At 41.2% G+C, this 24,748-nt stretch overlaps 2 protein-coding genes across 2 annotated transcripts in view; both read right to left on the reverse strand.

The window, feature by feature from the left end:
- Positions 1–15,356, reverse strand: part of tmem8b (transmembrane protein 8B) — a gene marked incomplete at its 5' end in the record, with an annotated part of 29,964 nt that extends 14,608 nt beyond the window's left edge. The window contains 7 exons of the mRNA XM_080432959.1: positions 1–38; positions 2,212–2,354; positions 4,115–4,238; positions 4,839–4,935; positions 8,968–9,353; positions 11,477–11,748; positions 15,322–15,356. The exon at positions 1–38 is cut by the window's left edge and continues 141 nt beyond it. Coding sequence (XP_080289085.1) covers positions 1–38; positions 2,212–2,354; positions 4,115–4,238; positions 4,839–4,935; positions 8,968–9,353; positions 11,477–11,748; positions 15,322–15,356 — 1,095 coding nt within the window. The remainder of the gene's footprint in view (positions 39–2,211; positions 2,355–4,114; positions 4,239–4,838; positions 4,936–8,967; positions 9,354–11,476; positions 11,749–15,321) is intronic.
- A 12-nt stretch (positions 15,357–15,368) lies between these two features.
- LOC308088936 (post-GPI attachment to proteins factor 6-like) lies at positions 15,369–24,160 on the reverse strand (the record flags this gene model as incomplete). The annotated part of the gene is made up of 4 exons (XM_080433518.1): positions 15,369–15,455; positions 18,479–18,686; positions 19,578–19,767; positions 24,091–24,160. Coding segments are annotated over 4 exons (555 nt in total), but the record flags the coding sequence as incomplete, so codon positions are not given.
- Positions 24,161–24,748: the final 588 nt, after the last annotated feature.

Here is a 24,748-nt window from a genome sequence, read left to right on the forward strand (position 1 = left end):
GGCCTCCGAGTTGTCTGTGCATCCCCAGCCATCCCAGCCTGTCACACACACACACACGCGCACGCACACGCACATCACACACACACACACACACACACACACACACACACACACACGCACACACCGTATATATCAGTTACAAATTGATGAATGAACACTGGGGATTTTAACCCATTAAGACCAGGAAAGCATCTGTCATTTTAGATTTTAACCACTTTAACCATTATCTTATACTTTGGCTATTCAAAAATAGCAGATATACAAGCTCATAGCGCGGCACTATGAGCTTGTAGATCTGCATTTAAAAAAAAAAATCATGAACATTTGTGCAAATCTTTGAATATTTTTCAAGCGAACATTTGTAACTCAAATATTTTTTTCCGCGATTTTTCAAAAATAGCAGATATACAAGCTCATAGCACGGCACCGAGTGCCGCGCTATGAGCTTGTATATCTGCTATTTTTGAATAAGTATACAATACTGGTTAAAGTGGTTACACAGATGCGTTTTAATGGGTTAATGTGCACAGTATTTACATAAAAGATACAACAATATAATGTTCAGTGTTGGTCCAAAAACTTGAGAAGGTAATAAAGAAAGACATCTTGTCATCTAGACAGGAGAATGATCCATCAAGACATTTGACATGTGCACAGCAAACCCCTGGGTATTAATGGAACTCTCCTAGCTAAATTGACAACCTCCCTCCTTGGGAGGGAGGTTGTGGGTGGAGGTGTGGGTGGAGAATATTGCTTTTGAAATACAGCCTTTGATGTTATCACGAATATTATGTTAACCACTTGAACCCCAGAATGCCTATTCTTTGGGGAACAATCGGCAAAAATAGACGATCTACAAGCTCACGCGTGTTGTGCGCTTTTACTGTTGAGCGGCTGTTTTTTTGGCAAAGAAATTTGGTGTAGATGGGAAAAGGCTGTCCAAGTACAGTCGTAACTCAAGCCTGTTTTGCTGAGAATAGAGGGTTTAAGTGGATAAGAAATCATGGATACCAACATTATAAAAATATGAGCTGCTGCGCTAGGGAAACGCCACATATGGCACATCCCCTTGATCAAATAAGATCAAATAGCACATTGGAAAAGACAGTGTATTAAACTTTTGTGGTCCACTGGTGAGTGGAGAGTTTCATGTCAGGCTATGTCCATTGTCCAAGAGTTTGTCCCGAGGCAGAGACCGTTGTTATGCACAGACACATGATTACAACAGATAAATCTGGCCAACCAACCCCCATCCCTAAATATGACAATGAAATCAGACTGACAACAAAGTGGATTTAATAAAGGCAGATCAAAGGGAGGATTTTTTTCCCCCTAAACCCTCTGAGGACATGGGTTTGTTTGGTTTCATAAGCTCATCTTTTATTGAAAGCGGGAACATAATTAAGGACATGCTTTATGGTCTTATCACAAAGATTTATATGGAAGATAATAACAGCACTCCCTGACTCAGCGGTCTGCGGAGCACATAATGGACTCACAATGTCTAAATCTGGCAAATGTCAGCTGTCTGCCCATCTGCCTGTCCCTGTCTATTATATACTACCCAATAAATACATTAAAAGTATGGAATGGGCAACATATTCATGCACTTAATTTGCCACTTAAGTCTTCCAAATTGTGTTTTTGTTTGATCAGTAAGCAGCTTTCTCAAGTAAGCCGTCTCATAAGTGAATTGGTGCTTTTGTGTAACAGTATGGTGGCAAGACCAGGAGTGGACAGTACTTAGACTACATTCTGATATGAATTCAGTGCATGCCCCACATGGTTTGTATCCCTATGGTACATTTATACAGCATTCCTTTTATTTATTATGAGCTCGGATCCCCCAATGTAATCACCACATGCTCCGGTGAATGACAAAATGTCAGCAGAGGTGTTACTCTCTTCCTACGAGAACAGACAAAGTCTCTTTCTCAGATGGCTGACATGTCTGGATATGATATAAGCCAGGTGTCAGTCACTTCTTTGACAACTTGATGTGGTCACATGAAGACTGGACGTTTCTACAGGAACGTTCACAGGTCAATAAAGTCACCATCACGCAGCCTAGCTCGCATGCTAGACACACTGTAAATGGATACAAAGTATTTTTAAAAATCATATAATCAATCACCAATAGACCAAGTGAGAGAAAACACTCAGTTTGTGTTTTACTTTAAATCACTATACATTGTAAATGGCTTTTCTCACCTGCTTTACATTCACAGGCAGCATAAAGGTAGTTGTTGGTGCGTAGAAGCTTGCATTGGCCATACGTCCCGCAGTCGTTGATGCATGGAGTCAGGTAGGAGCGCAGGTAGACCTCGGCTGTAACATTGGTGCAGGCCTCAAATCTGGGAACATCACACGGGGAGGAAATTGTGAGGTGTTCTACTGGAGCATGTACAGCACGCAACTTTATTACATGTACAGAGATTAGTAGCATACATAAGCATAGGACAAGGAGCTCTCAAAGTATTTCAGTTCCAGGCAAATTCTGAACTATAAATAATGGTCACAAATCAGAAGCAAGCTTATTTTTTACTTTTGGTGGGCATTAGAATGGATTAGGTGGAGCAGAACCATACTCAGCATGAATTTTGTGATGAACGTAGCTGAACAAAGAACAACCTCTAACAGCCTGTCACACACACACACACACACACACACACACACACACACACGCACACGCACACGCACACACACGCACACGCACACACACACACACACACACACACACACACACACACACACACACACAAAAGTATTGGAAAGTGCCAATCTACAAGATTGCAATACGTTGTGAGCTTGTAAATGTACTATTTTTGTTATTCTAGAAACATTCTGTTCTGTCCTGTTGGTTTTATAAATATTAAACCAATGAAAAAACAACAGCTTGTGACTAAATAATAGCTATATTGTATCCATTGGAACACAGGTAATTTCTTCCATTACCTGAAAAGTAACCATATTTTGCATTCCACGACCATATACAGTATTAGCTTCTATGCCTATATCCACACAAAAAATGAAACTCTTTGAGTTAGCCTGCTGTATGTGTGAGTTATAATTATTTTGTCTCAGATCGCAAACTTTAAGTGATACATCTGCTCTTTTTTTTCCTTTTTTGAGTAATGATGTCAGTCATTTTAATTGCAATACAAAAAGACTGTCTTCCCTTTTTGACTAACAAGTCTTGATATTAGCATGTGTAAAGCAGTAGGAATCAAAGACATGGTTAAGATGTGAGAAATGGGAACATCTGCCACATGCTTTCCAGACCTCTGTAATGCCTGATTTATACTTGGTTGTGCACCGATGCAACGCTTGTGAGCTTGTAGATCTGCTATTTTTGGTGCAAAACTGCAGGCGCGCAATAAAGTATAATCAGGCTTTAACTCTCTCATGTGAGGATGAAGCCCTGTCTCACACCATCTGTTATACAGATTCAATTAAAAGTCCCAAACGACGAGGGCGGATTCACGTGGTTTAATCCTATTCACATTTTCTTCAGTTCATTTAAGGGCTTTTAGATATGGCAGGTTTAGCCCTCCATAAACCACATGCAGAACTAAAAGCATATATCTCAGTTAAAACTTAATTTTGACACCTTCATATGACTTATTTTGTTGAAAGTCTGACATGAAAGACATGAACAATCTTTCTTTTTAAAAGAAAGTCAAAGTCTACATAAAAGAAGTATGCAATTCCCATGTTGTAGCCACAAAAGCTAATAATATATTCTCAAGGAAGATAGAAAGGGAACAGACAGAATGCAAAAGGATGCACCTCTGAAATAGTGGACATGAATGCTTTATTACGGAGGTTGTATCGATTCCTAATACCAGACGATTTAAAGAATCTAGTAAGTGAAGTATAAACACAAATATATCCACTGAAAAATGTGAATGATTTGATTTGATTCCATTTCAAGGTCTTGAGATGTCAAAACAGACATCTCAAGGACCTTGAAATGGAATCAAATCAAATCACATTTTCTAAATGATGCTATAACAAGAGTCCCGGAGGTCTCCAGACGCCAAATGTGAGCATTAGGATTAGGAATCAACATTGCTACGCCAGAATCAACATTGGCATTGCAGCTCTAGCTCACCCATGTTCTTTGGCACAAAGAGAGCGCAGGCTGAGGTACCATGTGCCCGTTTGTGGGTAAGGAATTCTCAGCTTGGTGATGTTGGAGGAGGCGTTCACCGAGAGGAGGAAACCGGCCCCTGACTCTGAAAGAGAGAGCACAGTTCTTATTACTACAGTGTCCGAAATGCAAATGCATGAAAACAACATACATAAACAACCACCAAGCATCCTCCATGTCATGCAATAATTTCAGGGAATGATTTCACACTCATTTCTGGATGAAGCAATTTGGTATAATGTACTGATGTGTAAATATGTAGTTTTCCCATAAAAGTCAATTATGTAATTGGAACACTGCCAGTTGCTGAGTTCTAGCAGTTAATGGAAGATAAAAAGAGATGTCATGTTGCTATAAATGCTCCTTTAATCTTATGAAATAATGTACTTACAGTAGACCACGGTTCTTAGGTATTGAATCACTTTATGTGCCGTGAAACAAAAACATAAAAGTAATAATAAAAATAATAAAACGTAATAATAAAAAAGCAATAAAAGCAGTGTTAGAAAAGGCTAAGGAAAAGCCACACCTAAAGTACCCGATAACAACATTTGTAATAAGAAAAAGAAAACCTCACATTTATAACTCTAATACAGACTCCATTATTGCTCCCCGCACCCCACCCCCCCCTTTTGTTATTCTGCATTGGTGTAACAAGACTGTGGCTGCCTCAAGTTTGACATACCTGATTCACACTTCAGTGAAGAATTATCACGTAGGAACAGAGGCATCCCGTGGTTCAGGCAGCCAAACACTGTGACATTGGCTCCTTTGACTGTAGACTGCAAGAGGAAATGCACAAGTCAACATCAAACATCCATCCAGCCTTCATGCATGATGCTTGCGTGGCGACACTTATCTAGGCGGCATTTCCCTCATAGGTCCTTAAATCCCTTCAACTGTGAGATATAGTGAGCTTTAAAACTTCTACCATCAACTGCAACGGCTTTCCCTCTGTCTATCTGAGGTGGCAGCAGTAGTGTTTTTGTTTTCAAAATTGCAGATCTACAAGCTTACAACGCGTCGCCACGTGACGCGTTGTGAACTTGTAGATTGGCTGTTTTTTTCCAAAATGTTAGCCCCAGAATAGGGATGCTAGGGTTCAAGTGGTTAAGAAAGAAGAAAGGCTAGGGATTACATTAGGTAAATTGGAATGTGCCTGTGGAACTTGGTTGGTAAAATCGATGATATGAAGTGTCAGTCACGTAAAAGGAGTACTGCAGACAGTGCAGGCACAAAATATTTATAAAACCTCTAAGATCACTCTAGCACCAGCAACTAGCAACTTGACAGTTAGTAAATTCAGCAATCCATCCACATTCGAATTATTCAGTCACACTCTCAGAAGGCAAGGATTGGGTGCAGCAGAGCGTTCATGTTTATAACTTTAGCGTATATGGGATTCATTTAACAGCTAAATTGCCACCAAGCTAGCTGCCACTCCACGGCATTTAAAAGAAGCAATTGTCACACAAATTGCCATGGAATTTGCAAGCTACGCGATACAGTGACATTGATTGTTCCAAGAGAAATTCCGTTTGCAAGGCCACAGTAGAGAAAATGGAACACGTACAGACAGACTGTAAAAAGAATGAAATTATGAAGTTTGGCAGTCTAGTAATGAAAATTATGTGTACACATTTTTTCTCTCACACAAGCAAGAAACGCGGCGTGAAGGGCTGTGCTATCTGCTTGCCCAGCGTTTCAATGGTTATTCTGCTGACAACATATCACTATCAGCGTGAATGACAAAGTATTCTTGCTTCAAATCCTGACAATATTGCCCTATCGCAACTTCTTGTATATTTGGAGAAATCCACACAATGCACCATCTAGTGGATCAAATCACACATTGCTTTTTCTGATGTCACCCCATACTTTCTGTACAGAATGATGTCATAGATGTGGGCGCTATTGTCCTGCACTTGTCTTCCCTCTCCCTCCCCCTCCCTTTGTGCCAAATACCAAACTGCACTGCTGCATCTTTTAAAATGGCAGAAGCAGGGAACAGCATGTCAGATTGCATTTGTCTGTGGCCTATATTCTATACATCTATATCACACACACGCATGCATATTGATGCCTTAACACCTTATTTCCTCCGCCCTTTCAATAAATGAATCACAACATTATGAGCCTCTGTAGAAGTTACTGTAGTGTAGGTCTAAAGCGTGTCTGCGAATTACATTTTGGTAACCCGCATTGAAGAAATTGCAATCTGTCAATCTATCTATCTATCTATCTATCTATCTATCTATCTATCTATCTACAATATCTATCTACAATATCTATCTACAATATCTATCTACAATATCTTCTATCTATCTATCTACAGTGCTGGCCTATCTACCTACCTTCCTTCCTTCCTTCCTTCCTACCTACCTACCTACCTACCTACCTACCTACCTACCTACCTACCTACCTACCTACCTACCTACCTACCTACCTACCTACCTACCTACCTACCTACCTACCCACCCACCCACCTACCTACCTACCTACCTACCTACCTACCTACCTACCTACCTACCTACCTACCTACCTACCTACCTATCTACCTATCTACCTAGTACCTGCCTACCTGTAAATCTATCTCCATTTAGTGCACACTGGATCAAGCAGTCCACTTGGAAGTTGGAACAGTAGTGGGATGTAACATTTGCATAAACTTCTCCTGAAAAATGTTTTTGGTACTATAATTTATGTTTAACAATGCTAAAAGCTGCAGCAATGGACCACCAGGGCAAATTATTCACAAACTGAAATATACTCTAGCTTGGTCAAAGGTGAAGGAACACCAGATTGAATTCACTCCGATCCAGATTTTTTCTTCTTCTTTTTTTTGAACAAAATTTACAGGAATTTCACCAGTCAAGAGGCATTACTAAATTGTTTCAGAGATTATAAATAATCACAGTGGAACACATTAAAAATGAAAGCCTCCTGCTTTGACTTCATTGCAAAACATCGAAACATTGAAATCGGTTCAAAGATTATGGGAACTTAATTGTAAGCACGAGGTGCATATACAGGCTTCATGCCCGAGAGCAAATGGTGTTGACAAAAGAACAAGGCAAAGACAAAATTGTCCAAGTCACTGTGAGGAACTGACATCATTAGGAGTCTCAACTGGTGTCCCCTCTTTGCTCACATTCTAGGGTCGAACCAGGAAATGTCACATCACTGTGCCACAGCATGCTTCAGCGCCTCTGCACTGTTATTGTTAGAACTGATTCTAAGTTTTTACTATGTTTTTAAAACACGTTCAGGTCTTTGTTAGCCTGCCCCCGAAGAGCTGCAATACAGCCGTAGGCAGGTGAGGGTGTTCCAATGCCATCTGTACGCCTAGACTAAAAACGCTTGAAGGAGCTACAGTAGCAAAACATAAAAACTTTTAATTACTGTGCTTTGTAAAACATTATTTCTAAGGCAGGCTTTTACACCATTTGTTTTGACCCAATTTAATATGTAGCACAAAGGCACATGACACACAGTAATGTTCAAGGTAATGCACACCATCGCAAACCAGAAATCCCTCCACTGAGTCAAAATCACTGACTCCAGTTCAACAGAGTGCTTCATCTCCAGCAACAAAAGCACTGTGGCTCAATAAACCTTGAATAATAACATTAGGTGTTCTGCTCATGAACTATTACATTGATTGATTTCCTTCCTGAAAAGGACTGAGACAGACAGGACACATCATGATGTCAAAACAATGGCGCTACCATTGACTAGTGTGGCCTGAATCACAACATCAACAGCTCAATGGCTTACTAATTGATACAAAAAAGTATTAATCAAATCAGTAGCGCTATGAAACAGGACACAGACACTAAAAGGAGTCAAATCTATGACTATTCTTCAACCCACCTCATGGTGCCAAATATGAGACAAAAGCAGATTTGGCAAGCTTCTCCTTTGCTGCTGCTGCTTAGACACAGAGATTTCTTTCTTTTTTTTCCCCAATGTGGAAGTCCAGGTTCTGTTTGAATTAAAAAACCAATGCTGTGTACACACAATGGATGTCATCCTGTCATAAAACAGCTGTCACACAAACAAGCATATAGCTGCAGTGCTGTCCTAGAGTGCAGGATGAATTACAGTACACAAGCAGCGTTGGCCTGACTCTGACAAAACTTTGAGCCATCAAGTACTAAAAGAGAGTAAAATGATAACTCAACTTGAAATGCATTCGCAGCAAACTATTATTGCAGCAGAGAGCTCTATATGCATTTCCTCTTGCAAGGACAGCTTGATGTGAAACAAAGAAGGAGCCCCAGCTGCCATCTCCCCACCAGTCTGCAGCCTTGTTAAATAACATAGCATACTGTAGGTTGACTGCTTGTTGTGCTTGTCACACTATCGGAACATTGCACCCCGATACAGCAGGACACTCTCTGAAGAATCTATCCCATTGATCCTACAGTATACACTGCTATACAGTCACAGAATGCATTGCAGTGAATGGAGTCAACTGTATTTCCCAACAAAATGGTAAACTAATTGCATAATCAACAATCAAAGTTTGGTCCTTTTATTTTCATGCTACCTCTTCTCCCTCAATTGCTGTCTATTAGGAGCTGTAAAACTTGCTGTGTAGGTCTGTAACGTCTACTAGGCTCCCTGCTGAGCACCCACAGCTGCATTCCAAATGCCGTTTTCAATGACAGCTCAGAAAATTGCCATAAAGAAGAGAGACGTTTCTTGAACTTGATCAATCAAACCGCGTGACACCGCCGTACAAAAAAGTATAAATCAGGCTTCAGATTGCACAGCAACAAAGTGCCGTAAGCTTTGATGCCACGACTCACCAAGTTGAGTTTAAGCTCCATGTTGAGGACCCCTCCGCTGTCCAACACGGGCATTAGATTGATAGCGAACACCGCCGCCCTGTCGGGTGGAATGGATATGTTGGGTCCAAAGAAGACGTAGAAATGCACGGAAAAAGTGTCCAGCTCGTTGCGCAGGGTTGGACGGATGGGCCAACACTTGTTGGTGTCGGCAGTGGGGGCCAGGTAGATGATGCTCTCCTCTGAGGTGTGCAGGTGGCTGACATTGTGTGAGAGGCCGGGCAGGTCCGCCACAGCCAGTGTCTCAGACAAGGAGAAACCCATTGCGGTTCCAAACGACTGGGGCATGTTCAAAGACGAACTGGGTGATATGGCGGCTTCCTTGGACAGATTGGGCTTGGAGCAATCTAGACAGAGGGGAAGAATACGGAAATGTACACAATAATTCCAATTATGACAAACCAATGTTTATAATAGAGCTACGAAGGAGATTTTGGTGCATTAACAATTTGTTGCAAAAGCACATAATATGTAAACCTACAGTATCTGACGATAATCATTATTATCTCATCATGGGCAAACACAAAATAACATGATATTTGCTTGCATTATGCATGGTAAGTGAACAAGTCTTTTGCAAATGTTTGGAATAATCCCCTTCGGCGTGCTTTCATAATGAAAACACCAAGTTTCTGTGCTCTATACTTGATTTTTAATGAGGCAAAGATACACAGAAATAATAAATATTATCTTTTGCCGCAGCATTTCAAAGTCTTTGCTGCCATAGCTTAGTGCTGTCTCAGTCTCACAACCTGTTTCAAGTATTTAGAGTTTTTGTATTTAGAGAGTTTGTGGTAAGGGCAGCTATAGTGTTCCTAAAATAAACTGGTCTCCACATAAAGACCTTAAATTGAAACATAATTATTGTAAGACTGTTTCACCGGAATACCATTTTGTTTTTTCTGTATGTGTGTTTTTCTGTGTGTAGATAATTGTGCACTATAAATGAGTATTTTTACTGTACCATATACGAAGACATATAAAGACATACTTAGAACTGGTTTGATTTTGCTTCAAACAACTGCGGTTGTCTTTATAACATAAACCCTAGTGTCCCTATTCTGGGGCAAACATTCTGCGAAACTAGCCGATCTACAATCTACAGTGTGTTGTGAGCTATTTGCTGATCTCGCCAATTGGACTAGCTACATCATGGTAACTACACAGCCCAAACCTCTACCGAAGTGTTCTTGTGCTCTTTGATTTATTATTTATCTTCAGAGAAATATAGTATTTATAATGATAACGCTACACTTTCTAATCCCCTGTATGTATCTAGCACTCCAGCCAGCACCATGAAATTTGCAAAGTAGACTGAATGGAAGCGTGTGCCCATTTCCGGCGGAGAAGATAATAAGCCAGAAACCACGGGAAGGAGAGGACTCCGGCTAATAGTACTTCCCCCCCAACTTGAGGCATCCTTCAATTTAAGAGCAAATCCACAAAAGGTCAAGTGAAATAGGGCAGGCATGCAATGGTAAAGAGAGTGTGAATAATTAGTATCTGCGTTGCCATGGCGACTGAGTGCACAGCGTACAGCGCGGAGCGGCGGGACGGGGATTGCTACATGGATGTCGACTTCCCGCAGCTTTGCGAGCCGTCCCCGTGGGCTGAGCACAAAGCATATCTCTGCTCCCCACAAGTTAAAGCCAGCATGTAGCACTCAAGCCTTGTATCACTGGCCTCTTTGCAATCAGACATGCCTCGCCTCGCCTCGCCTCTGGCTCCAATCTCGTCCTCCTGAACGAGGTATTTTATGATCCCCTCTGTCTGCCTCTGTTTCCCTCTCTCTCTCTCTCTCTCTCTCTTTCCTGTCAAACATGGTTTGTAAAACGTACCAGCATGTCATGTATGCATGTTGCAGTTGTGAGGAGGATGAGAACACTTTGCAATGCGGACAAATTACACTGGAAAATGTGTTATTTTCTGCGCGTGCCCATGCAAATTTGTAGCCGCAACAATTTTATCTTATTTTGTGGATGGAAATGACAGATGCTTGATATTGAACTTGTGTTCAAATGTAGATATAATTTAGTCACAAGCTCTTGTTAATAATTGTTAATAATCATAAAACCCAGAGACAGATTTAAGCACTTTCGGCTATTATCCCTACTTTTGCTCAACACTGCCATACGACAAAGTATACATTTATGAAAAAGCATAAAAAGATGAAATATGGAGATACAAGGCTTCTGCCTTGACAGCGGCGATATATTATCTTGAGAAATGTGACATATAAATGGAAAGCAAGCCAGTCAGCGTGCAAGTCTGATATCAAACCTTTCTCTTTTCAAACTGATGTTTGACAGTCAGTCAGACAGACCATATCTCTCTATCTACACTCGTTTCACAGTCACTGGTGAGAGGAATCATTCACCAGTTGAGCGCAATCCACCTGAAAACAAACTCCCAGAGCATGAAGACATCATGATAGCCATTCAGTACACTTCCCTGTGTGACTGTCTCTCACCTTTGACCTGAACGCCGATGCGAAAGTAGACATCAGAGTTGCTCAGGTATCTCTCCACTAGGATGTAGTACCACTGCTGCCAGGCCGGGAGGAGTGTGTCTAGTTCACAGGGGCTCCACTCCCTGCAGTCGAGTGCACTTGAGTTATGCACTGGTGGCGCCCGCGCTCTTATCTTCAACACCACTGGACAACTCTCACTGCTGCTCTTATTACGGGTGCTGCAGTTCACCAGTTGTACCTTCACCTTAGAAACGTAACTGGGGATGTACACTCTGACAAGACGCACGCACGTGCATGTACGCGCACACACACACACACACACACACACACACACACACACACACACACACACACACACACACACACACACACACACACACACACACACACACACACACACACACACACACACACACACACACAGTCAATAATTGTTTTACTACTAGATAATGATGATGATAATGTGAATAATACTGCAGTACACTGTATGCATATAATGTGTGTGCGAATAATAATAGGACACAACTTGTATTCAACCTTCTTGAAATAGCCAATCTGTGTTCTGTAATGCGAGTCAATCAGTCTGTCCATCATCGCTTAAGCCACAAACAACATATCATGAAAACTGTGGCTGCATTACAAAGGAATTTGCTGTGCACCTACAGTATAAGCTCTTGGAAGGATGAACCTTACTGCTTTTGGTGACCCCATGGCCTTTCCTATAGCACCACCCATTGGCCAGAATTCCCATTTGCACACAAGATATCTCCAAATCTAACTGGCAGATTGCCATGACGCTTAATTGTCTGTACAACACTTGTCCCAAAACAAGAACAAGATACCGAAGCTACTACTGTACCTGGGGTGTTAGGAGCAGCATAACCTCTAGGGGCCACTAGTGGGGCTTTTAGTCGTGTTTGCTGATGTTTATTCTTTGGGCCATTTCACCTACAAAAACCTTTTACTGTACATGTATGAAGGTCAGTTTTTACAACAAAGGTCAAGTTAGGTCTCCAACCAATTAATTATGATCTTGTCATCAGGAGTAATTCATTAATTATTAATTATAATATGCTCAATTGAATATAGCTTATTTCATATTATTATGAAACATTTAAATAGTTGTTAATCATTCTGTAACACAAGGCTTTGCTAGTAAGGATGGACTGTGTGCATTCCTTGTCAATATATCAACAATCTTCTAAGGCTTCATATCAGTGACAGTGTGTTCCACCGTGTTACACTACTAGGCTGTCCAAGAACATTTGAAGAAAATCGTATACCGTCCAGTAACCATCCGAGGAAGCGTATCTGATGCGCAGGAGGAGGGGCTGGGGGCAGCAAGAATGTAGACTTCAAATAGCCTTTTTCATGTGATAATGTGGCGTCCGACTCCGAGGTGAAGGCTTATGTGTGGCTATTGTCTTGAGGTGATAATGGCCGCTGGACTCATGTATGATGCACTGTCTGAACTTTCACACCTGTCTCTGCAACTACAGGGCCACTCAGTCACACCTCTGCAAGCAGAAGAGTTTTCGCACCATATGAATGCTTAAATCGTTCAAAGAATCTCCAGGAATTAAATTAGCGGATGCCTTGAATAATCCATGCTTTTGCATTGAAAATGCATCTAAGGCTAAAAGCAGCTGCAAAGTGGTTGAGTTACAGGGTGATTAACATTAGAAACAGTAGAAAATCAGTACGAAGCATATTGTATTTGTACCCAGTCTTACTGCATGCTCTCACTTATGTGTGTGGATACATTAAATGGAGTGCAATAGCAAATCAGAATTTTTCCATTTTCATTACAAGCACCAATGTCTGCACAAGGTATAGTGGAAGTTTAATGAATAACATTTCCATGCTGAATTATATGTTGTAATAGATGTCTCCCTTTATTTAGCTTCAAATAAATGAGAGAAAACACAGTCTCTACCCAGACTCTGTCAGACTGTTGAACAAGGCATGAATACCGGGCTGAAATACTTGGTTTTGTCCCCTACTGTATGTTGGATTGTTGGAGGTGGTTTTTAATCATGTGAAATATGAGGTTTTTCCTTTCCATGCTGCACGCACTGGTCTTTGAAACAGCACCTTAAGAACACTGAGCAATGCTGCTACTTAACCCAGCCTCATGGCAGCATGTCATGCACACACCTGCATTATGGGTGTTAATGTTCTAAAAACAGCATACCTGCTATCACCTGCACTGTATATATTATGTATATATTTGTTTTATTTAACCTGTTTCTATCTCTTTCCCTTGGCTCTCACTCTACCTCTGTCCTCTCTATTCCCACGGAATACTAAAATGTTGGAGCGCCCATGAAAAAAAAAGAAATATAATTCCCCCCCCCTTCTTTACACCTGTAAGTGTAAACCTGTGATGTGACAAATAAAGGTGATTCTGATTCTGATGAACAGTACAGTAGAAACTCCTACAGTATTGCTCACAAACCCATGCAATGAATGCCAACTTGGACATCGCCTATTTTAATGGGGATATAAAATATGGAAAGAAAAATGTGTAAATGTCACAGAGTGGAGAACAAGACCAGGAGACCTGGTTCTGCCAGACCCAGAATGAAGTCCTAGTATGTAACACACCTACGAACCACTTTATAACTGAAAAGCATAAATCATTTTATCATTTTTGTGACATAATAATGATGTCATGAATAGTTCGTGACGAAAGGGGACGAAAGGGGGACAGACTCTTTTGGCTGGGGCCGGGGGATAAAGTGACCATGCCCATGTATGGAGAAAACAGATACAAAGCCTCATGTAAGCCCGACCCCTTGGGTCTGGCAAAAATCGTAGAAAAACAAGACGGTGTCTAATAAAGGCGTGGCTTCCCTGTGGATCACTGAGGTCATTTCTATGATGTCATATTGATGACGTCAATCTTTGACAAATGTGGAGTGACACACACTCGCACACACACGCACACGCACACGCACGCGCACGCGCACACGCACACGCACGCGCACACGCACACGCACGCGCACACGCACACACACACACGCACGCACACACACACACACACACACACACACACACACACACACACACACACACACACACACACACACACACACACACACACACACACACACCCCAAGGTGCCATGCAGTGAAAACACACTCAGCAATCAGCATGTATCACACCGAAGAAACTTAACCGATAATATGTGAAATGATTGACCTGACAGCCAAGTGGTTAGGGAGCGTACCACATGGGCTCTAATGCCTGACAGCGAGTCGTTGGTTCGACTCCTGGCTCCCCAGAACATTTGCTGCATGTCACTCCCTTACTGTCTCACCATGCACATTTCCTGCCTGTCTACACTAAAGAAAGTGAAAAATGTTCAGGGATTTACTTTCTTGGCCATGCACAAAATATTTGACCCTGATCGGTCCAGTGGTTTGCGAGATTAGCCGTGGGCATGCACGCACGCACGCACGCACGCACGCGCACGCGCGCGTGCACACACACACACACACACACACACACACACACACACACACACACACACACACACACACACACACACACACACACACACACACACACACACACACACACACACACACACACACCCCAAGGTGCCATGCAGTGAAAACACACTCAGCAATCAGCATGTATCACACCGAAGAAACTTAACCGATAATAATGGCATTGCATGCTCTGCTATTACACACATCTTCGTATACAAGTGTGAGATATGGTGTGATTAGGTAAGCTCTGCAGAAAACAACTCGATATCCCGACCTCTATTCTTCACTTTAGGTTACATATACATTAAGTGTTCAACCATGCAGGCTTTAAACCATAATAAGACTCACTTATAAAGTGCAGATCTGTTATGGTGGGGGATCATCTGATCGATAAAGTATCCAGGATACAGCACTGAAATCCCGATAAGCCTCTGGACAATGAGCTGAGGCTGGAATAGATACTGGCACTCTTCATATAGACCCTAAAGGGAAGAGAGAACGATAGTTGTGAAAGTAGTACAGTAGGTCATCATCAGATATTGAACACTTCCCTCTGTCCATCTTGCCCTATTTCCCAGTGTGGCATTCACGCTGCCTTTACAGTGATGTCAAATGGAAATCCATTATACTGGAGGATGGAGAAGAACAGATTGAGTATGAATCAGGAGGCTGGCCGGTATGTTAAAAATAATAATCCTCATGTTAATTGATGCATTAATCTAAACGGACCTTTACGAGTGCATTTTTACTTTTGTACTCTCTCAGAGTTAAAGGGTGATGAAACCCTGCACTGATTTTGTAGTTTGTTTTCTAGTTGAGGTTAAAAACTACAGAAGGGTTAACCCATGGCAGGTTGCTGACCTTATAGTACGCTGTGATGTAAGGAACACAGCTGCAGCTATAATCAAATCAATAATGGGTGTGTTACATTTAGGTATGCCAATTATGCGTTGTCAATACTGTTCACTATTGTCTCTGCTTGCCCATTGGCACCCCCATGGCTCTAGTCTGGACATATTTACATTTAACACACCAATTATTAAATTGATTAGCTGCAGCTGGATTAGCCTGCCAAGTTTTTAATCTGCTGTAGTTTTTAACCTGAACTGAAAAACAAACTACAATACAGAATCAGCCTAGGGTTTCATATCGTTGCTGTCGGGCAGAAACCGTATCTCCATGTTTCAACTTTAAGTTAGTTTTTTTTCATAAATGAATGCCCTACTACTTTATTGTACAAAAGTGTCGTGCAAAAGTAGCGAGAATAGCCAATCTACAAGCTCACTGTGAGCTTGTATGGTATTTTCGAAGAAAAAAAATTTGAAGTAAAAGCGGTTAAATCTGACTGTGGCTTTTATAAATATATAACCAATGAAAAGTATTAGCTAGAGCTTGTGACTAATAACTACATTGGATCCACTGGAGCACAGGTTCTGGGTTTACTGAAAAGTAACGGTTTTGGACCCGACAGCCACGATATCTATTAACACTTAGGTAATCCCCAGCAAAAAGGACACGGTGGAGTGTCAAATGAGCTCCAGCGTTCATAGCGACTGATCACAGGCCTCCATGCTCCCTTCAATCCAGCGTCACGTCATCTGAACAGGAGGTGCTAGCCGCGTGACCCGCTGATTTATTACACCCTGTCAGCCAGGCCGGCGGGTGTGGCCTGAACATCATGTTGTGTTTCCATGTAGATCATAAAACAGGTTAGATCTTCGCAAAATGATGGATTAGAGACGGAGAGAAAAAAAACCAACAACCCCCGAAACAAAGGCCTGCACCACGTTTGTCTCTGAGGTGTTGCGGTGCTTCTGGCCCGCTCTCTCCTCGTCGCCAGTATAACTTCATGATGCATGTGACCCAGTTAATGGTGTGTTATAGACATAATGTGCATTTTGGCCATTCGGCGTGAAATGTTAATCAGGCCCAGGGCCAACCTTTGCACCACGTTTTGTGCAACAGACAGACAGACAGACAGACAGACAGACAGACAAACAGACAGACAGACAGACAGACAGACAGACAGACAGACAGACAGACAGACAGACAGACAGACAGACAGACAGACAGACAGACAGACAGACAGACAGACAGACAGACAGACAGACAGACAGACAGACAGACAGACAGACAGCAAAGACATTACCTCACTGGCAGTGGTGTTGTGAGTGTTTCACTGTAAAGTGATCTCAGACAGCTCAGCTAGTGAAGATAAGGTTAACTGTAAAGTCATAGAGAATGATCTGCCCCTCACCCCATAAGAATAACCCCATCCTCACATCCCTTTCTACAGTTCAGACGTACCAAATGTGTCTATTCAATCTCAACCCCATCCAGTATGAAGTCATTCCTTTGTAGTTAACAACTTCTTGAGCTATATATTATTTTGTCGTATGACAAGTTGCGAAAATAGCCGATCGGCAAAAACAGCCAATCTACAAGCTCATGTGTTGTGAACTAAATTTCAGAAATTTTGAACAGTCAATAATAGTTACCTGAAGGAGGTATCGCCTATGTCTTATTCAACATTCGACCCCCCATCCTGATTCAAACCTACCCTAAAAGAGCACCTGTCTGCAAATTGCAACAGGACCTAGATACGTCTTCTAGAGAGTATATTTACAGAGAGTCTGTAAATATACCTTTTATTGCTCCTGGTATTGATGATGATTTGTATTGTGAAATGTTTTAATAAAGTATTCAATCAATCAATCAATCAAAAACATTCCCCGCTGACCTGGAATTGACCTGGGGGTAGGTAATTTTTTTAGAACTTTCTACTATAATGACATGCATGATGGCAGGTTTAAAGTAGTTAATGTTGACGGACATTATGGCTTTGCAAAGACATTATGCCAACACGCATATGAATGATATTGTACTCTTGACAGCGTTTGGGAATCATTGCAGATGCACTCTTGAACTGTGCTGCAGTAAGCGGCAGCCTCCAGGGAAGCACGGCCCAACACTACAGCAGTGATAAATTTGGTTCAACAATTATGCAGGTGTTGTGTGTGTGTGTTTGTGTGTTTGTGTGTTGTGTGTGTGTGTGTGTGTGTGTGTGTGTGTGTGTGTGTGTGTGTGTGTGTGTGTGTGTGTGTGTGTGTGTGTGTGTGTGTGTGTGTGTGCTCGCGCGCGCTGCAAGGTAAATATGATGAGGAAGAAATGGATGATGCCACGCTGCAGGTTTTAGCCGTGCTTAAGACCTATATACTTCGTTGTAAGAGGAATAGCGATGCCTTGTGAGCTTGTAGATCTGCTATTTTTGAAACGTTTTACGATTATTAAATTAAAAAAAAGACTTTTTCTTATTAGAAGAGTCATCTCCAATGACATGCCCAGAATAGACGGCACTTTGAAAGTCGTTAACATCTACAAGATGGTTAGATTACTTTTTTCCAAGTATCTTTTGGTATCATATGAAAGGGATATCGTAAGATTGTATTAAACTACCGGATCCTATATTCGCCAAAAGAAAATTGGGAAAACTGATTAAGTTCACCTTGACTGAGATCTTCCCTTCGTCCTTAGGCAAATGGGCTGCCAAGAACCAGTCCCCAGGCAGCGGGCTGGTCACATTGAACGCCCCTGTGGTACGGTTTGGAAGTGTCCAGGTCAGAGTGACAGCAAATGACCCTGGGATGACTGTGTCCCGGGGAAAATGTGTGTAGAGGGGATTGATGACAGGCGGTGCCCCAGACCTGAAGTACCTATGAATCACAGAGACAAAGCGCTGTTTCAATTCCCTGTTACTGGGGCTTATGGCTGCTTCACAGTAATTGGTATGGAATCAATTGAGCTATGGCAAAAGAAAAACCTGTCTCACAGAAAGCTAAGGTATTGCTGGAAGGATATTCAGAAAAGTAGAGCACACACACATCCGATCTGGTAAACAGGGCTATGTACGGAGAATCAAGATAAAGTGGGTCTACACTGTGGTTATTGACAATCAACAATTCAATAAGGATCTAAGTGTTAATGCCTCATTTCTACTTGGTTGTGCACCATATTGCACACTGAAAATAGCTGATCTACAAGCTCACAACACATCGCAGCGTGACGTGTTGTGAACTTGTACTGTAGATCAGCTATTTTCGCTGTACGACACCGGCGGGCAAGTAACTACAATATCATCATGCATGGTAACATATCAATAAATATGTATCAATCATTATTATAACCTGTTTATCTAATTATGCCCACATTTTTCACAAGAGCACAGGGAGTCTGAGGTGTCCAGATCAGCTACATGTGCTTTCATCACAAACATTACAAATAAGAAATTATACAAATGGACATGTGAGATAAAATGCAGCTATTGATTCAAGCAACACTTCAGCTGAAACTAGACATTCTTATCGACCAAATTCTGTGTGTACGATCTAAAGAGATTAATTAGTAAGTTAATGGTACTTCAAAAGCTTTGTGAAAAAAATGCTTTTTTTGGAGGCCATTAGTGGATTTACAGCCCACCTCGAAAACACCTTTGTGACTCTTAATTAACAACAGTAACACCTGGCTTATTTTGATTTAAGGTTGTTTCACACTCACGCACGCACGCACGCACACACGCGCACACACGCACACACGCACGCACTTACACAGTCACATTGCGGTCTGGGCAGCTGTCTCCAAAAGTGCCCCCTTGCTCCTTGAAGGTGATGAGGTTCCATACGGCCATCATGGTGTCATCAGGCACATTGAAGTGGAACAGTTCCACACTGGCGAAGGAGTTGAAAGCGTTCAGCTTACGAGGCGTACGGGTGAAATAATCAGTCACAAAAAGGCAATCTGTGGGACAGAGTGAGAGAGCAACATTGACTGTGAATATTTTAGAGCCTGACCACTGCCAGATATTTGGGTCCGATGTCCATCCCGATTTAAGAGTTCTAAACCACCAATTACCAATGTCTTCACCAATATTTTGTTATTAAGTGCAAAATCTTGAAAACGATTTGAAATCTTATATTTGATCAAATGTTCTATTTGGGAATTTTTTAATTAAGATATTTAGGCCACTATGCAGCCTTTACATCAGAGTTTCAGGCCTTTTCATGGCCTGAAAATCTGTGTGTGTGTGTGTGTGTGTGTGTGTGTGTGTGTGTGTGCGGCTGTGCGCGTGTGCGTGTTGGGGGGGGGGGTGTACAGTTATGCAGGCTCACACAAGTCCTGCATTATGTCAAATCCTTGGATTACATCCACTGAAGGCTCCGCATAAGAGCGAGCGGAACAAGTGGCAGGTGTAATCTGCCACATTACCGACATGAGCTTGGCCCGACACTGAGCACACGCCCAGCGGGAGGACAGAAGGCAGGGTGAAAACGAGTGTGAGTCAGTTCATTATGAACACATTTCTCTGAGGTAGCTGCTATCACACAGAGACACACAACAGAACAGAACTGGGGATATGGGGAGGGAAACATGGAGCAGCATATCTAAGATATGGGGATTGGCTACAACATTCCATCATCGTGGGAGAGCATTTTCCAGCATTGCAGTCTACACCTACGTTTTCTTTTGGAATGGGGTATTAGTGCGGCTTAGTACAAGCACCTGAAGGTTTATTTATCATGCCTGAAACTTGAATCCGTTTAGAAGGCGCAGGCCCAAAATCATATGTGTAAGAAAGTAGGAATTAGGCGTACTGCATGTGAATCATAATATATGAATATCAAAGCTCACAGTACACAGCAAATCTTCAGTGTAAATTTGTCTGAGACTGTACGAATGTAACCGATCAGAGTTCAATTAACACTGAGTATTGTACTGTGTACCAGTACTTTTATTTCAACCACTGGTTTGGCATTGTCATTTTCTCTAAAGGAAATCCCTGGCTAATAAGCCAAATATGCCTTAATACATGATAATTGCCCTCTATAACTAAAATAAAAATTGTAAAACACCTTAAATATTTTATTTATTTTAGAATCAGTTCATCTGTTACGTAAAACACCTTAAATATTGTATTTATTTTAGAATCAGTTCATCTTTTACTCAAGAGGGGCAATGCCTGTTTAAAGTTGATGATGTAATTTGTCCATGTTAATTGTTTCATATTTTCACATACATTCCATAAATTCCATAGGCTAGACCACACATGGACAAATGACATCATCAACTTGCGACTGGCAGTGCCCCCATTGAGTGAAAGATAAAATAAATCAAATATTTAAGGTGTTTTTAATTTTACATTCAGTTATAGAGGACAATTATAATGTATTAAGGCAAATGTGGCTTATTAGCCAGGGATCCTTTTAATAATACCAAAGCAGGAACAACACAAAGTGGCCTTCTAGAAAGATGTAGGAGTGAATGTGTGATGGTGCGTGATTCTTGAACGCACAATGTGAGTGAGTGTGAGTTGTAGTAAAAGAGAAAAAAAGTGCCTCTGCTCGGCTCCTCTCTCCCTCTCCCACACTATTACCAGACCTCAGAGCTGCCTGTATATTTCAACTATGGCAGTAGCCTTGAGAGCAAGGAAGCAGAAAGGCAGATGAATAAAGCAATCTTGCTGTCAAGTGGTAACGACTAATCCCATACGACGCTCACTACCCATCATTCCATCGAAACCTCCCTGAGTCTGTTTCATGCTGTATACGAGTTATCTCTGCTGGTATTTACACTTTAATGTGGTCTTTACACTTTCCTGTGGGTTTTACACCATAGACTACCAGGGTTGAGAGTAATCATTATGTGTTAGGGATTACAGTAATTAAATTAGAAAACACAAACTAAGATAAATTGTTAATTTAACCACTCAAACTCGGAGTCCCCCAATGCTCTATACTAAGCCCCCTCCTTTTTCCCCTCAACAAATCTCGAAAATAGCTGATCTACAGTACAAGCTCACAACGCATCGCAAGCTTGTAGAACTGCTATTTTTGCCAAATATTTGCCTCAGAATAGGAACGCTATTGTGGTTAAAGGACCATACACATTTCTTTATTTAATTTTCTTTGGCATGTTTAGCCCATTGACTATGAATCATGTACATTTTACATTACAGCAGATACATTTAAATCACCTTGCAGAGGCTTGACACTTGCTTGAAATAGGTACAGCACAGTGAACTTATGTTGCCTTCATTGTTTGTCAAAGTTACATTATCTTGCTAAATGAAGTTGAAATGCAGTTGATTGGTTTGAAATGTCGAGATAAAGATTGTCCCCGGAGAAAGGTTTTATGAATGAAATTCAATATTCAAATGTACATTGACTTCTTCCTGGTGACATGAGTATTAGCCAGATATATCCATTATAAAAAAGAAGAACAAAAGGGAAAGACATAGCAACTATTCCAAAATGTGGTCTAGTGTGGAAAAGTGTGGCCAGTAATGTAAAGTATACTTGAATTGTAGTCAGTGATGTAAAGTATACTTGATTTGTAGTCAATGCGTTAAACATGCAAAAATAACAGTATTGTCCTTTCAATTAATATTCAGTGGATTTAGTTGCAAACCACAAACAAATATTACATTGCTGAGTAATTACTTAATGATCATAATAGTTTGTTGAAGGCTCTCTTCTTATTATTTCACACACCACTGGAAGGGATGGCTGATGCATTGCAATATTCAGAGGTAACATTTAACAAATAAAAGTCTTGTTGAGATTAGTCTACCATTTTAGTTGGTCAAATGTAACATATTTGATATTCAAAGCTGTTCAGCTGTTTATGAACACAGTGACAGATGAACACTTAAGAATTGTCAACAGCATTGCATGCCACAGAAAGGTTATGGAAATGTCATGGAATTTGGTCAGGCAGATATGTACTTATATTGTAAGCCATACTGTATGTATCAGTGTGCCAAAAATATATTCAGGTACTTGTTGGTGCTGCCTTAATGAAGTCATTTTAATTTTTGATGAGGGAAGGAGAGTGCCTTGGCATTCCCCCAACGTGGTTTTGACTTTAGCAGCCCCTCCTGTGAGCTCTCCCTGAGCACTATTTTACACTTGTTTAGGTCTACCTTTGGCAGGCTGCTGCTGTTTGTCATTTGTACGGTACAGTAGATTTAGTGTTTGAATCGATAGTTGCAGGGTAACCATCTACATCCATCCAACGATGTCTGGTGATATAAATGTACCAGGCACAGCTACACCGGGTCTGCCAGAGGACAGCAACGCCCCCAGTGTTCACCTGGGACTAATTAACAATTCCCTCTGTGACTGGAGCTAGCATGAAATGTATGGACGCTATGGATTCATTTCCCCCAAAGAGCATTGTGGGTGCTGTTTCATGTTGGGGGAACTAATGAGAAATGTCCTTAAATATAAAATAAATAAATAAATTCAATAGGAAATTCCACCAGGCAAAGGAATGGTTTAAAAAGACTTTGAGCTTTGAATAATTTAAACTCATGATGAACTCACAACGCACACAGAAAAATCCTCAACCCTCAATTCTCAGCTCGTCCATGTAATTCTTTTAAAAACAGGTCAATTTCTACCTTCAGTTAAATTAGCACTAAGAATATTTCTGTGCAGTTAGTTCACAGTTTATCTGTGCCAGTCGCTTTTAGAAACAGTCACACAGTGACAGTAGCAATCTGTTAATTAATGTAGGTTCATGTGCAAACCATGTACTCAGGGACAGGCAGGGTTAGCTACGGTAGACTCCGGATGCTAATATTTGCAGTCTGCCTTTATGATGCCTTTTTGATGATAAATATGATTTGCATGGAATATTAATTTCATGTGATAGTGTATACTTTTCCCACACAGATATATGATTCTTCTGGGGTTCTGGGAGGGCCAAACATTCATTTATACAGCCACGCCATTTGAACAGCCAGTTTAACCTCTAATAAGCCTTTATATATATAAAAAAAAAAAATCCTTTCATTTGAATAACAGAAGGAGTTATTTACTAATTTCTCATATATTGTTTGTTCTTTCTTTCCATCCATACTGTAGCACCAGCGCTGTTGTACAAGCCAACAGAATCCCCGGTTCTGGTTCTATAAAGTGGTTTCGTTAAGTATTTATGATGCACCTACTGTAGGTGCTCAGACAGCTGTATTGCAGAGTGTCAGTGATGATACATAGGGAGAGGAATGTCTCATACAGGATGTGTCAGAAATCAGTTACAACCCACAGGCTTGTCACTCACCGTTACCAAAATTATGAACTCCCACACAGCGCAACAGGTTTGCATCGGAAGCCTTTGCTATTACATTCATGATTTCCTGTCCTTCTGCAATGATACCTCCTCGCTAGGGTTTCTCCTCCTCTGACTGTGTAGTTACAAGGCAGTGAGTGACATGCCGTCATGTGGTTAAGTATAGTCAGAGGGCTGACAACAAATACCCTGAATAAAACACACAAAACACGTTTTTCTTTTTTTCTCTTACTGTGGTCATCTATTGTATATTTAATGGACTATGCTCCACTTTATATAGTGTATACATATATAGTCTATAATATATCACAGCATTGTCTTTATTCCCTCAAGGATTGCACACGGTTTGTCAACCATAAATGCCATATGTATAACAGAGATGCAGTGGAGATGATATCATTACCATGACATTCAACATTACAGCAGTCTGCAAATGGTGTATTGTCAATCAACCACACTGTGTTTCCATTATCCATTGTTCTGCCAGAGCAACTTCTCATCAACACAAGCATTTTAACCACTCTCTATACTAGGTAAAATAATACGTAGTCAATGTGCTGCTATTGAGACAGAGCCTGGCTGGCGAGGCTAGTAATGTACTTAGTGCTCTCTTTTTTCCCTCTACACCAAATATCTCCAGTGAAAAACA

This window comes from Gymnoscopelus braueri, assembly GCF_963280865.1.
Source record: "Gymnoscopelus braueri genome assembly, chromosome: 7".
Classification (NCBI taxonomy): domain Eukaryota; kingdom Metazoa; phylum Chordata; class Actinopteri; order Myctophiformes; family Myctophidae; genus Gymnoscopelus; species Gymnoscopelus braueri.